The sequence below is a fragment of the Perognathus longimembris genome, chromosome 20, assembly GCF_023159225.1.
Source record: "Perognathus longimembris pacificus isolate PPM17 chromosome 20, ASM2315922v1, whole genome shotgun sequence".
Lineage (NCBI taxonomy): Eukaryota > Metazoa > Chordata > Mammalia > Rodentia > Heteromyidae > Perognathus > Perognathus longimembris.
In genome coordinates this window covers 15,552,503-15,564,810 of record NC_063180.1, presented here as the reverse complement: position 1 = coordinate 15,564,810, position 12,308 = coordinate 15,552,503, and the positions used below count along the sequence as shown (strand labels likewise).

The window sequence follows — 12,308 nt, the reverse complement described above, 5'->3', positions numbered from 1 at the left end:
GGACAGGCAGTGCTATGATGTATTGGTGACTGGGCAGGTGTCATCGCCCTGGGGGGCAAGGGGGGACTTGTCACCTGACCTAAGAGACAAGATAGGAAGCTGTGTGGTCTGTCACTCCCCCACCCCTCCATGCAGGCCTGACCTCAGGCCTCCCAGACGAAGCACAGAGACTCCCAGCCCCAACGCCCATGCCCAGCCTTGTCTGGCTAAGTGAGGAAAAGGCCCTTAGCCAGGAACTCACCACTGTCAATCGAGACCTTGGCCTCTCACAACTTGCGAGGAGACCCCTCTCCCCTGCAAAGCCCTCTCCCCTGTTCACACATTCCCTGCCCTGCCCCTAACATCTGAGACTGACATCCCCCTCCCCCCGCCATAGCCAAAGGGCAAAGGGCACCACCTAAGCCAGCCCATGTTGCCACTACAGACAGGAAGAAGGGGACAGAAGCCCCTCTTAACCCGGATCTCTAGAGCTCAGTGTGCTCACTCTACATGAGGGTCCCCCCCCTCACTCTCTTGTATGGTCCTCTCATGGCTCATGACTCAATTCTGGGGGTCCCCACCCCCACAGCATGACTCTCTTCTCTCTCTAGAAATGGATTCCAAGGTCTGATTTTAGGGGAGACACATGGATGTGAGATCTCCACACTCACCCCCCACTGGGCCCCCAAAGTATACATGGGGCCTCCAAAGACAAGCTTGTCATCTCACTTTCTTTCCCTGGCCAGCTGTGCAAACCTGCCCACCAGGCTCTGCCCTTAACTTGGGGCTCTGCACGTGTTGATGTAGCTTTGCTGGCAGAGGGCTGCCCAGCCCCTCCGTGGGCCACTGAGGGGGGTGGGGGGGGTGGGGACCCCTCCCCCCTCTCTGTAAGAAAGGACTCAGAGGCAGCGTAGAAATGACCGTGTATTCCCTGGTTCCAAAGCGTGGCTGTGGCAGTCACCCACATGTCCGATGGGTCAGCAGACCAGGAGCGCCTCGTCATCACTGGCCTCTGATGTCGGGGAGCAGGGTGGTGGGGGGCTCCTGCAGACCCCTAGTGACTCTGGTGAGTGGCTGCTGCTGCTGCTGCTGCTGCTGCTGTCACTGCTGGCTTCAAGAGCCTGGGGTTGGGGATCGTGGGCCAGGCAAGGCTCAGGAGAGGTGTCCACAGGGCCTGGGCTGTCCATGACAGAATCCCTGGGTGCCTTGGTGTTCTTGTCCACAGGTGGATGCTCTGAGTCTTGTAAGCCTGAGAGGGAGGGTGGCCCGGAAGAGCCCACCTCTGCAGTATGGCCAGGGCCACTGGAAGGTCCATCCCCAGCTCCCTGGGGGCTGCCTGTGTCCGTCTGGGGGGCCGGGGGCTCCGGGGTGGACCCCGAGGCTGGCTGGAGGAAGCCATCGCCCAGCACCGTCTGGGAGGTGCGGGCGGCCGTCAGCAGGGGGATCTGCCCTCGAGGTGCCCGAGGCCTGTGGAAGAGCCGATTCCACAGGCGGCCTAGCCTGCGGCGGGAGGGCCCCCGCCGGGAGGCGTGCCTTCGCATCTGTCGCCGCATGGCTGTGCGCAGGTTCTGTAGCACAGAAGCCTGCAAGGGGGGAGTGTGCAGCTACAGTCACTTGGGGGGGGAGGGGCTGAGATCAACTTGTGCCCCTTCATCTGGCACAGCAGCCCCACCCCCCACCCCCCAGATCACTACAAGGAAGCTTTCCCTCCCAGAGCAGCCTAGCCCTGAGGCTTCCCAGTCTTGAGCGTCCTTTGAACTCCAGCAGGAAGCCCGGCCCTGCAAGAGGGGAGGGGTTGTCACACATGTAGTGTAGCCCCCCCCTTGGGCTTACCTGGGATGCGCTGTAGACAGGAAAGTCTTCCACTGGTGGAATGAGGCCCTGTGCGATGAGTTGACCGTAGGACGGGGGTGCCTCACGACGTACAAACTCCGCCTCCAAGCGGGTCATCTGGGTCTCAAACGCCCTAAGAACCATGGACAGAGGTCAGGGGTAGGGGCAGGATGATAGGGCTGTCCAGAATCTTCCACGGCAACAGAACTCGAGGACCTTCTCCCCACCACTCCATCCAGTCATTAAGAGATGTCTGAGCCAGGTGTCTGTGGCTCACACCTGTCATCCTAGCTACTCAGGAGGCTGAGATCTGAAGGTCGCCATTGGATGCCGGCCCCGGGCAGGAAAGTGTGTGAGACTTTTGATCACCAGTGAACCCATAGGAAAGTGGAAGTGGAGCTGTTGCTCAAAGTGGTAGAGTGCTAGCCTTGAGCCAAACAGCTCAGGAATAGCACCCAGGCCCTGAGTGCAAGACCCAGGCCTGACACACACACACACACACTCACAAAGGAATGACATGACTCCTGATTCTTGCAGACCACAGCTGAGCACACAATAAGCCCAGAGCCCCCTGCCAGGGAAAAATCCCCCCCCACACACACCCACGCACACGGCAATGCCCACCTGTATTCTTGAGTGCGCAGGGAGTAGAGCTTGAAGGCACAGCCCAGAGCGATGACCAGCAACAGGCCGCACACCAGGCTGCCGATGAGGGCGGCCGTGATCACCTTCCGGGGGACAGCAGCCAGGCAGCCGTGCTCGTCGCTGCCATCCTGACAGTCCTCCTGGCCATCACAGCGCCACGTCTCGAAGATACACAAGTTGGTGCCACAGTGGAAGGTACCTGGCTGGCAGGAGAAGCAGTTTTTCTCATCGGCACCATCGGGGCAGCTTTTCTGGTTATTACAGCGGTCGGCAGGGGCGTAGCACAGCCCGCTGCCACCTTCACAGGGATACTGATCGGGCGGACAAGCAGGGCACCCTTGCTCATCCCGGCCGCTGGCACAGTGCCACCAGCCGTCACAGCGCTGGGGTTCTGAGAAGCAGCCTTGATCGCCGCCGGCCCCGTCGTCCGCCTCGCTGCTGCCCCCACACGGCTGCTCCCAAGGCAGGCAGTAGCCCTTGACCTGGTAGGTGGCGTTGAAGCCGTGGCCGGCGCTGCGGGCGCGGGCATGGTACGCCACGGTGAGGCGGCCCTGCGCGGCCTCCAGGCTCACGGGCCGGTGATTGCTGCGGTAGGACAGGGTCTGCAGCAGGCGGTCCCCGCGCTCACCCAGGCCTTCGTACACCTGGACGTAATCGTCGTAGCCCAGCCGGAGCTCCAGCTGCAGCAGCACGCGCCGCGGGTCCTGGGTGTCCACCAGCCACGTGCAGTGTAAGTCCGAGGGCCCGCGGGCGGCACCAAACAGGTCTGGAGAGGCGAAGGACCCATAGAAACTCCCCAGGCGCCGGCCGCAGGCCAGGTCGGGGCAGCCAGCCTCGTCGGAGCCATCTCCGCAGTCCTGAGTGCCGTCGCAGCGCCGCTCCACGGGCAGGCAGCGCGTGGAGCGAGCCCCGCTGCAGGGGAAGGTGCCCCCCGGGCACAGGCTTCCCGGTGGCTCTGAGGCGGGCGCAGAGCAGTTGCCTTCATCGGAGCCATCTCCGCACTCGTCCACCATGTTACACTGCCACGGGCCCGGCAGGCATTTCCCATTGTCACAGCGGAACTCGTCGGCCTGGCAGGTCACCTGACCCAGCTTCCCTGGGGGATGAGGAGGACAGAAAGGGGGTGGGAAGCAGTCAGGAGGGGAGCAGGACCTCCCTGGAGCATGAGCACACCTGACCTGGGACCCCAGAACCACCCTCCCCCAGCCCCCGAGCTGGGTTTGGGTCCAGGAAGAGGCAGGGCCAAGCTGCTAATGGGATTTGGGGTCAGTTCTATCCTTGATCTGAGATCAGGTGAAGTGGGGGGGGGCTGGGGGAGTCTTTACTGAAGCCACACCCACCCGGGAACTGTGAAATGGGGCTCAGTGTCACGGGGAGGTTCGAAACTAGGATTGGCAAGGCTCACTGGGCACAGGTGGCTCACACCTGTCATCCCAGCTACTCAGGAGGCTGAGATTGGAGGATGGAGATTTGAAGTCAGCCCAGGCAGGAAAGTCTGAGAGATTTATCTCCAATGAACCAGCAAGACGCTAGAACTGGAGCTGTGGCTCAAGCGGTAGTGTGCTAGCCTTGAACAAACAAAGAAAGCCTTGAAAGCCAGGCCCTGACGGCTCGAGCCTGTGAATCCTAGCAACTCAGCAGGTTGAGATCTAAGGATTGCAATTCAAAGATAGCCAGGCAGGAAAATACATGAAACTCTTCAATAAATTACAAAAAAACAAGAAGTGAAGTTGTGGCTCAAGTGGTAGAGTGCTAGCCTTGAGCAAAAAGCAGCTCTGGGACAGTGACCAGGCCCTGAGCTCTAGGTACACACACACAAAAAAAGCAGCCAGGCACTAGTGGCTCACGCCACTAATCCTAGCAACTCAGGAGGCTGAGATCTGAGGATCATAAGTCAAAGCCAGCCTGGGAAGAAAAGCCCCTAAGACTCTTATCCCCCAATTAACCACCAGAAAACAAGAAGTGGAGCTATGGCTCAAAGTGGTAGAGCATTAGCCTTGAGCAGAGAAGCTCAGGGATAAGACCCAGGTCCTGAGTTCAAGCCCCACCACAAAAAAAAAAAAAAAAAAAAGACTGGCAAGGCTGGTTAGGGAGATCCCACACTAGAGGGGTACTAGAGACAGTGAAGAATGAAGAATGTTGTCCTAGCCTGGAAGGTCCCATCTTACCCCCCCTCCCCAACTCTGCAAACCTCGGATATAGGAGAGACGGAAGCCCTGGGCCTGGCCAGAGCTCGAGGCGTCAGAATGGAAGAAGATCCACACGTGATCGCGTGCAGAGATGAAGGCAGGAGGGATGGCCGAGCCGCACAGCCGGAAGGCCTCCTGGCGAGGGGAGGCCGCAGGGCCCAGCAGCAGCCAGTCCAGGGAGCACTGGTGAGACTCCTCCACATCAAAGTTACGGAAGCTGCAGGGGAAGGGTAGAGGAGGGACCGTGGGCAGGTGCATGCAGAATCATGACATCGGTGGCTGACCCAGATCCGTCCCCTCAGGGGTGGGCAATGACAAGGCAGCCCAAGCGTGGCCCACAGGGCTAGCCTACGCTGAAGCTGTGTGATCCTGGACCATAGCCATGACCCTGTAACTGTGGGAAATTAAGGCACAGAAATAAGGACCTTGTTTGCTCCCACAAGTCGTGCTCTCTGGACTGTTAGCCATGGCACTGGGGAAACTGAGGCACAGAAATGGAAACATTGTTGGCTCAGACCCCTCATGGCCCTGTCCTTTGGGACCATGGAATAATTAGACCTGGGGGAGCTTCTGGACGTTGGCACGTAGAGAAGGTACAGCTACCAGAACCCATCGTGTGTTCTCAAAAAAATGCCACCATCTGGTCACTTCACCCTGCTTCCCTCTCTGCCTGCTTCTGTGGCTTGAATGCTAGCTCCAGCCTGGCTCGCTTCCCAGCTGAGATATTTCCCCACCTCAGGGCTCAAGCCTGTCAAGCCTGAAGCCACCCACAGGACAGAGGATGGTCTTCAGAGAGCCACGGTCGCTCGGACGCCTTCCTAACAGAGCTGAATGCCTCTGACAACCCAATACCCGGAGACAGAGGCTCAGGACAGGAAAAGAATCCACTCAGGATACCCGGCTACGGAGGCCCAGCAATCTGGGGTACTGGGGCATCAATGCCTGACACATTCATAGCTACACAGACCCAGCCACACCCACGCGGGAGCCCTCCACACCTGCTGTGCTCACTCCCACACCCAGGATGTGGAATTCCCTCCTAGGTTTCTCCCACCCACTTTTTTTCCCCTCAGTTCTGAGGCTTAAACTCTGTGCCAAGGCACTATCCCTTAGTTTCTTTTTGCTCAAGGCTAGCATTTGGCCACGTGAGCCACACCTTCACTTCCAGCTTTTTCTGTGATTAACTGGAGACAAGAGTCTCACCAACTTTCCTGCCTGGGCTGGCTTCAAACCACAATCCTCAGATCTCAGCCTCCTGAGCAGCTAGGCTGACAGGTGTGAGCCTGTGCTGCTCCTGGCTATTCCACCCTATTTACCTGATGGTGATCATGTCCCCGCGGTCACCCTGGATATACCAGCTGCAGTTGGTGCCCGGTGGGTAGTTGAGGGGCCAGGCTGGGCTATAGATGACACCACGCCGTTCCGTGTGTTGTTCCAGCTTCCCACTACAGGCAGCTGTGGGGGAAGAAGAGGCAGAGAAAAGGCCAGCTCACCTTTGCTAGAGGGTCCCCCTCTCCCCCCCCCCCCCACATACACATGGTCTCTCCTGTGCTGAGATCAAGTCCAACTAGGCCTGGCTATAGCCAAGGTCAAGGCTGTGACTCAAGATTTCATGGAGCTGAGGCTGGGAATATGGCCTAGCGGTACAGTGCTGGCCTCATATACATGAAGCCCTGGGTTCAATTCCCCAGCACTACATATACAGAAAGCAGCCAGAAGTGGCGCTGTGGCTCAAGTGGTACAGTGCTTGCCTTGAGCAAAAAGAAGCCAGGGGCAGTGCTCAGGCCCTGAGTCCAAGCCCAGGACTGGCAAAAAAAAAAAAAAAATTCTTGGAGCAGGGATGGCTCATGCCTATAACCCTAGTTTCTCAGGCGGCTGAGAACTGAGGTTTGAAGCCAGGCTTGGGAAGAAAAGATGGAGAGACTGTTATCTCCAATTAAAAACACACACACACACACACACACACACACACACACACACACACACACAAAAGCTGTGGCTCAAGTGGTAGAGCACTAACCTTGAGCAAAAAAAGCTCAGGGACAGTGCCTAGGCCCTGAGTTCAAGCTCTAGGACCATAGAAAGGAGGGAAGGAGGGAGGGAGGGAGGGAAGATCTGGTGAAAGTGGCCATCTCAATGTCAGTGGTAGAGTGGGAGGGGACAGGGGGTGTCCAACAATGCCCCCATGTGAATAAGGACTATGGTGCAATACTAAGTCCGGCTGCACAGACAGAAACAGCAGGGCATGTATCTGGCTATTTGGAACCAGAGAGGTGTGCCTGGGTGTCACGTGCAGGGGATAAGTGGCAGGTTGCTTCTATCCTTAGTGGCCAGCTCAAGTATAAAACAAAAAAAAAAGGATGAATGGGCACTTTCATGGCCCTTGTCCTTCCCTGGCCCCAGGAATCATTAAATCGTCCTGAGAGAATGCAAGGAAGGCCTGATGAAGCACAATGTGTAGATCCGATTTCTGGACAACCTGCCAGTGTAACCTGACCACACCAGCCCGAGCCTCACCTCAGGCATTCTGGGAAATGGTCAGGTGATTGGGCAGCATGATCTCGTCCCACCCTGGGTAGTGGCTGAGATTGAGGGGGCAAAGCCTCAGAGATGGCTGGGTAGCCCTTAAGAGAATCTGAGGCCAGTGAAGGCTGAGAGGAAGGTGGAGGCCCATTCTGAGTCCAAGCTCCTGTGTGTGGGATCAAAGAGACATTGCTAGTCACAGAGCCATGGTGGAAGTGGGGGAACGGAGGGAGGCTGCCGGACTCCACCCTACCTCCACCCCACACAGAGGGACCTGTGCCAGGTATCAGAGGGGGGAATCACAGTCCTGAGAGATCAGCACCACATATATAGAAAATGGCCAGAAGTGGCACTGTGGCTCAAGTGGTAGAGTGCTAGCCTTGAGCAAAAGGAAGCCAGGGACAGTGCTCAGGCCCTGAGTCCAAGCTCCAGGACTGGCAATAATCATCATCATTATCATCATCATCATCATCATCATCCAACAAACTGGGCACCGGCAGCTCACACTTGTCATCCTAGCTACTCAGGAAGCTGAGATCTGAAAATCACAGTTCAAAACACGGCAGCTTAGGGTAGGAAAGTCCATGAGACTCTTATCTCCACTAAACTACCAAAAACAAAAAAAGCCATAAGTGGCTGTGGCTCACATGGTAGAATGCTAGCCTTGAATAGAATTTCAGGGACAGAGTTCAGGGACAGAAGTTCAGGGCCTTGAGTTCAAACCCCAGAAGTTCAGGGACAGAGCCCAGGCCTTGAGTTCAAACCCCAGGGCAGGCACACACATGCACACACACACACACACACACACATACAAAATCTGACAAACTGAGTGGCACTGGCTCATGCCTGTAATCTGAGCTACTCAGGAGGCTGAGATCTGGGGATTGCAATTTGAGGCTAGCCCAAGCAGGAAAGTCTGCAAGATTCTAATCTCCACTCAAAAAAAAAAAAAAAAAAAAAAAAAGGCCAGAAGTAGAGAAGTAGAGTTGTGGCTCAAGTGGTAAGGATCTAGCTTTGAGCAAAAGAGCTGAGGAAAAGCATCCATGCCCTGAATTCAAGCTCTAGGATCAGCACAAAAAAATAAGCTAAAAACACCACAATCTGACATAGCAACTTTCTCTCCCAGGCTCTAGGGGAAAGGCTGACCTAAGGCTCGGGTTTCAGAGATGTGAGTCCCTCCTCTCCCTGACCCCACTCTATCCTGGCCACAGGCACCTGAGCCAGGCTGGGCCAGTCAGACTTTTCCTGGAAATCTGGATGGGAAGTTAGACTGCCCAGTGTGGTTTGTCCCAGGCATGGCTAGGGTGTTCAGTGTTGAACAGGAGTTGTCCCCGGGCCAGCCCAGTTCAGCACCGAACTGGGTCAGAGGCCAACTGCAGAGAACTATGAGGGGGATCAAGGCTGGGTATCCATCCAGGACACTAGCATTGGGCCTTACTGTCCCCCATCCTGTGACCATCATCATTATTGGTGCCTCCTCCTAGGTCCCTGGCCCTGACACCTGAACTCAGACCCTAAGCAGAACTAGAAGCCCCAGAAAACAAGACTTAGGAACTGAACCAACTATCTTCTCACTTCACACTAACTCAAATCTTTTTTTTTTTTTTTGTATTGGGACTTGAACTTAGGGCCTTAAATTCTTGCTTGGCTTTTTCACTCAATAGTGGTATTCTATGACTTAAACCAGGGCTCCCCTTCCATGTTTTGGCTATACAGTTGGACATAAGAATCTCTCAGATTTATCTTCACAGATTGATTTGGAACTGTGATTCTCAAATCTCAGCCTTTTGAAGTAGCAAGGATTACAGGCGCCTGGTGCCTGGCTCTGGCTGTTATTTTAACACAGACGGGATTTGATGATATCTCTTGGCCCTCGGGAGCCTGCGTGCAGCAGCTCACAGGAATCTCAGTCTACCCTGAGTACTTCAGGCCCTTGACTTTCCATGGCTAGCATGCTCTAGACACCACACTGAGATCTTTGCCTCGATGGCTCACTGAACCCTAACCATCAGGCTTGCGAGTGTGGAATCTTGCCCATTTTACAGAAGAGGAAACTTCAGGCCCAGGAAGTAGAAGCTTGCAGAAGACCAAACAGCTTCTTCATAATGCAGAAAAAGATGCTCAAGGACTGATTTACCCAGCAAGAGGAAGGAGCCAGAACGGGAAGGTTGAGAAGTCACTTAACCAAGAAGGGCCTGTCAGCAGCGCAAGGGGGTGGGGCATTACTCACCTAGGGCGGGAACTGCACTGCTGAGCCTCCCCGTGAGAAAAAAGTTCACTAGGAGAGACACAATGAGAGATTAGGAAGGTTGGGATACCTGCCCTGGGTCAGAGGCAACCCTGGCAGAGGTACAAACTCAAAGTGTGTCCCCTTCATCCCAGAGGGCAAGGCTGAGAGATCTGCCAGCCTCTCCCCGCCAGCCCCAAACAGCATGGATGATAGCGGCAAGGACCTAGGAGTCTCGGGAACCACCCTGCCATACCCACAGACCCCAATGTAACCCAGGCACAACATACCAGACCATCACACTCTACAACTAGGGGATGGGGGGGGTGTTCCAACAGGCTTGGGGCCACTCTGTCAGGGAGGGAGTGTGGCTTAGCCCAGTGTCATATCTGTCAAGAGGTTGTGCTGGTGGCTCACACTCATAATCCCAGCTACTCAGGAGGCTGAGATCTGAGGAACCACCATTCAAAGCCAGCCTAGGTAGGAAAGTCTGGGAGACTTATCTCCAAGGAACTACCAAAAAGCTGGAAATGGCACTGTGGCTCAAGTGGTAGAATGAATGTAAGCCTTAAGAAAAAAAAAAAAAAAAAAGCTAAAGGACACAACCCAGGTTCTGAGTTCAAGCCCCAGGACCAGCTCAAAAAAAAAATAGTCAGGGCCTTATCAGTGACATCACAGGTGTCCCCTAATAACCCTAGCCCTTCCAAGGGCCTTCCTCCTCCAACAAGGTAAATAAAGGAGCCATGTGAGTTGGGGATTTAACTCCTTCTTTCCCCTCTGGCCAGCATACCGAGTCCTGGGAACCATGGACAAAAAAAACTCCTGGGCAGAGAAGAAAGAACCTTTCCCACCCAAGTGGCAGAGGCCTGGAGAGGCCTCCTATTCTCTTGGAACACTCCCTCCCCACCCTTACACACCAATACACACACACCAGTACATACACACATGCACACACACATACAAACACCCTTACCCTCTGGGTCCAGGAAGACACAAAGGGGGGTAAAATGACTCCTTGTGACAGCTGTCTCCCTCCCCGGCATGCTCCACCAGCCCCATCCTGAGACCCCAACTCTGGCTAGCCAGCACCCCACCCCCTGACCCCAACTCCAGGTCTTCAGGGTGAGGGACCGCCGGCTGGGCTTTGTCTGAAGCTCCAAAGGGGGCAGGTCGATCCCGGCAGACCACGCTGAAGCCACAGCCTTGGTGCATGGCAGGAGCCAGTGGCAATCACGAACCCCTCGGGGAGGCAACTCCGCTTCTGGAGTCACCCCACGTCCCCCTGGGGAGGAAGGGGGGCTAAGGCCCAGGCAGGCCTGGGGACCCCGGGCCCGAGGGTCTCTGCCCAGCCCCAGTGTAGGAGTCGGGGCCCTGAGGAAGACCCAGGCAAACTCCAGCATCTAAGTGGGAGTGGGTGTTCCCGCGAGGACGCGCGTGGCGCTGTGCCGCGGGGGGTCCCCGGACCCCGGCCCGTCCGGGCCCCACTCACCCAGGCAGACGACAGCGAGCTGCGCCCGGGGGCCGGGCGCCCCCTCCGGCGCCCCGGCGGCCGGCTTCTCCATGCCAGGGGGTGGGGGGCGCGGGGCGCAGGGCGCGGGCACCGCCTCCGGCTCTGGGGCGCGGGCTCCACGGGGGGCCGGCCCGGCGGGGGCGGCGGGGGCCCGGGCGCAGGCGGCGGCTTTGTGCGCGGGCGGCGGCGGCGGCGGCGGTGATGGTGGTGCAGGCGCGCGCGCGCGCGCTCGCGGGGCCACATCGGCCGGCCACGGCGTCACGGGTCCCGAGTGGGACTCAGCGGTGCCCACCAGGGAAGACCTCCGGCCCTCCAACGTTCGCGATCGCCGGCTGCCACTCCGAGGCGGCCAGCCTGGGCCCGGGGGGCCCTGGGCGCATCCATGTCCTCCCCGGGTCACCCACCGCGGCGGTGGGTGTCGGGGCTCCGGCCTCCCCGAGCGCAGCCTGGGGGGCGGGGGGGACACCCAGCCCCTAGCGCGTCGGCCTGTCTGTCCGTCTCATCGGTCCGTCGGTCCTCCTATCCGGCCCTCCCCCATCCCCCACCCCCTGAGCGCGCCTGGAACCACGTGACGCGCCTGCCCCAGCCGCAGTGGCGTCGCCAGGGCCGGGCGGAGTCGGCTGGGGGCGGAGGGGTGGGGTGCGCGCAGGCCCCGCCTCGCCTGGGGTGCTGGACAGCTCCAGCCACCGAGCCCGAGGGGTGGTGCACGGTCTCCTCCCAGCCGGCCTGGCCGGGTGCTTTGGGGTTGGGTTGGGGTGGGGGCGGGGGTTCTTGGTCTGTGATGGCATGGCTGCTCATGAACATGCTCCTCCAAGAGCCAGAAGAAGTGGATAGAAAGGTGAGAGTCCTCCAAGCCCCTTAGGGAACCTAGTTAGTACCTAGGAATGTAGGACAAAGTCCTGGCCTGCTTCCTGAGGCACCCCCTCCCTCCCCCCACCCCCAGTCCAGGAGACACCAGGGCCCCCCACTCCTCTTTGGGGAACCGATGAGCACACTCAATCTAGTCTCACAGGCCCGGCAAGTGGCCAGAGGCCTGCTTCTCAGTCTTGAGCCATCGTGGAAGCTATGAACCAGCGGGCTGGGTCTGCAAGAGGCAGAAGACAGAAGAGACTGGGAGAATGGGGGGGAGAGGTATCTAGGGCCAGGCAGGGTCAACGCTCCTTCTTTAAGATTGGGGAGTCAGTGGCCCATGCCTGTACTAGCTACTCAGGAGGCTGAGATTTGAGGATCATTGTCCAAAGCCAGCCCAGACAAGAAAGATCACAAGATCCTTATCTCCAATAAACTACTCAAAAAATTTTTTAAAGCCAGAAGTGGAACTGGGCCTCCAGTGGTAGAGTGCTATCCTTGAGCAAAAACAAATTTAAAAAAAAGTTCAGGGACAGTGCCCAGTCCCTGAGTT

General features: G+C 57.5%; 1 protein-coding gene across 1 annotated transcript; it reads right to left on the bottom strand.

Annotated features, from left to right (window-relative positions):
• Positions 1 to 890: 890 nt before the first annotated feature.
• Positions 891 to 10,960, bottom strand: Lrp3 (LDL receptor related protein 3). Its single transcript, XM_048368768.1, has 7 exons — positions 10,886 to 10,960; positions 9,400 to 9,447; positions 5,963 to 6,101; positions 4,649 to 4,863; positions 2,437 to 3,553; positions 1,813 to 1,945; positions 891 to 1,562 (listed from the first exon to the last, which is right to left on the bottom strand). The coding sequence occupies exons 1-7, from the start codon at positions 10,956 to 10,958 to the stop codon at positions 957 to 959; spliced, it is 2,331 nt and encodes a 776-aa protein (XP_048224725.1). The 5' UTR covers positions 10,959 to 10,960; the 3' UTR covers positions 891 to 956.
• Positions 10,961 to 12,308: the final 1,348 nt, after the last annotated feature.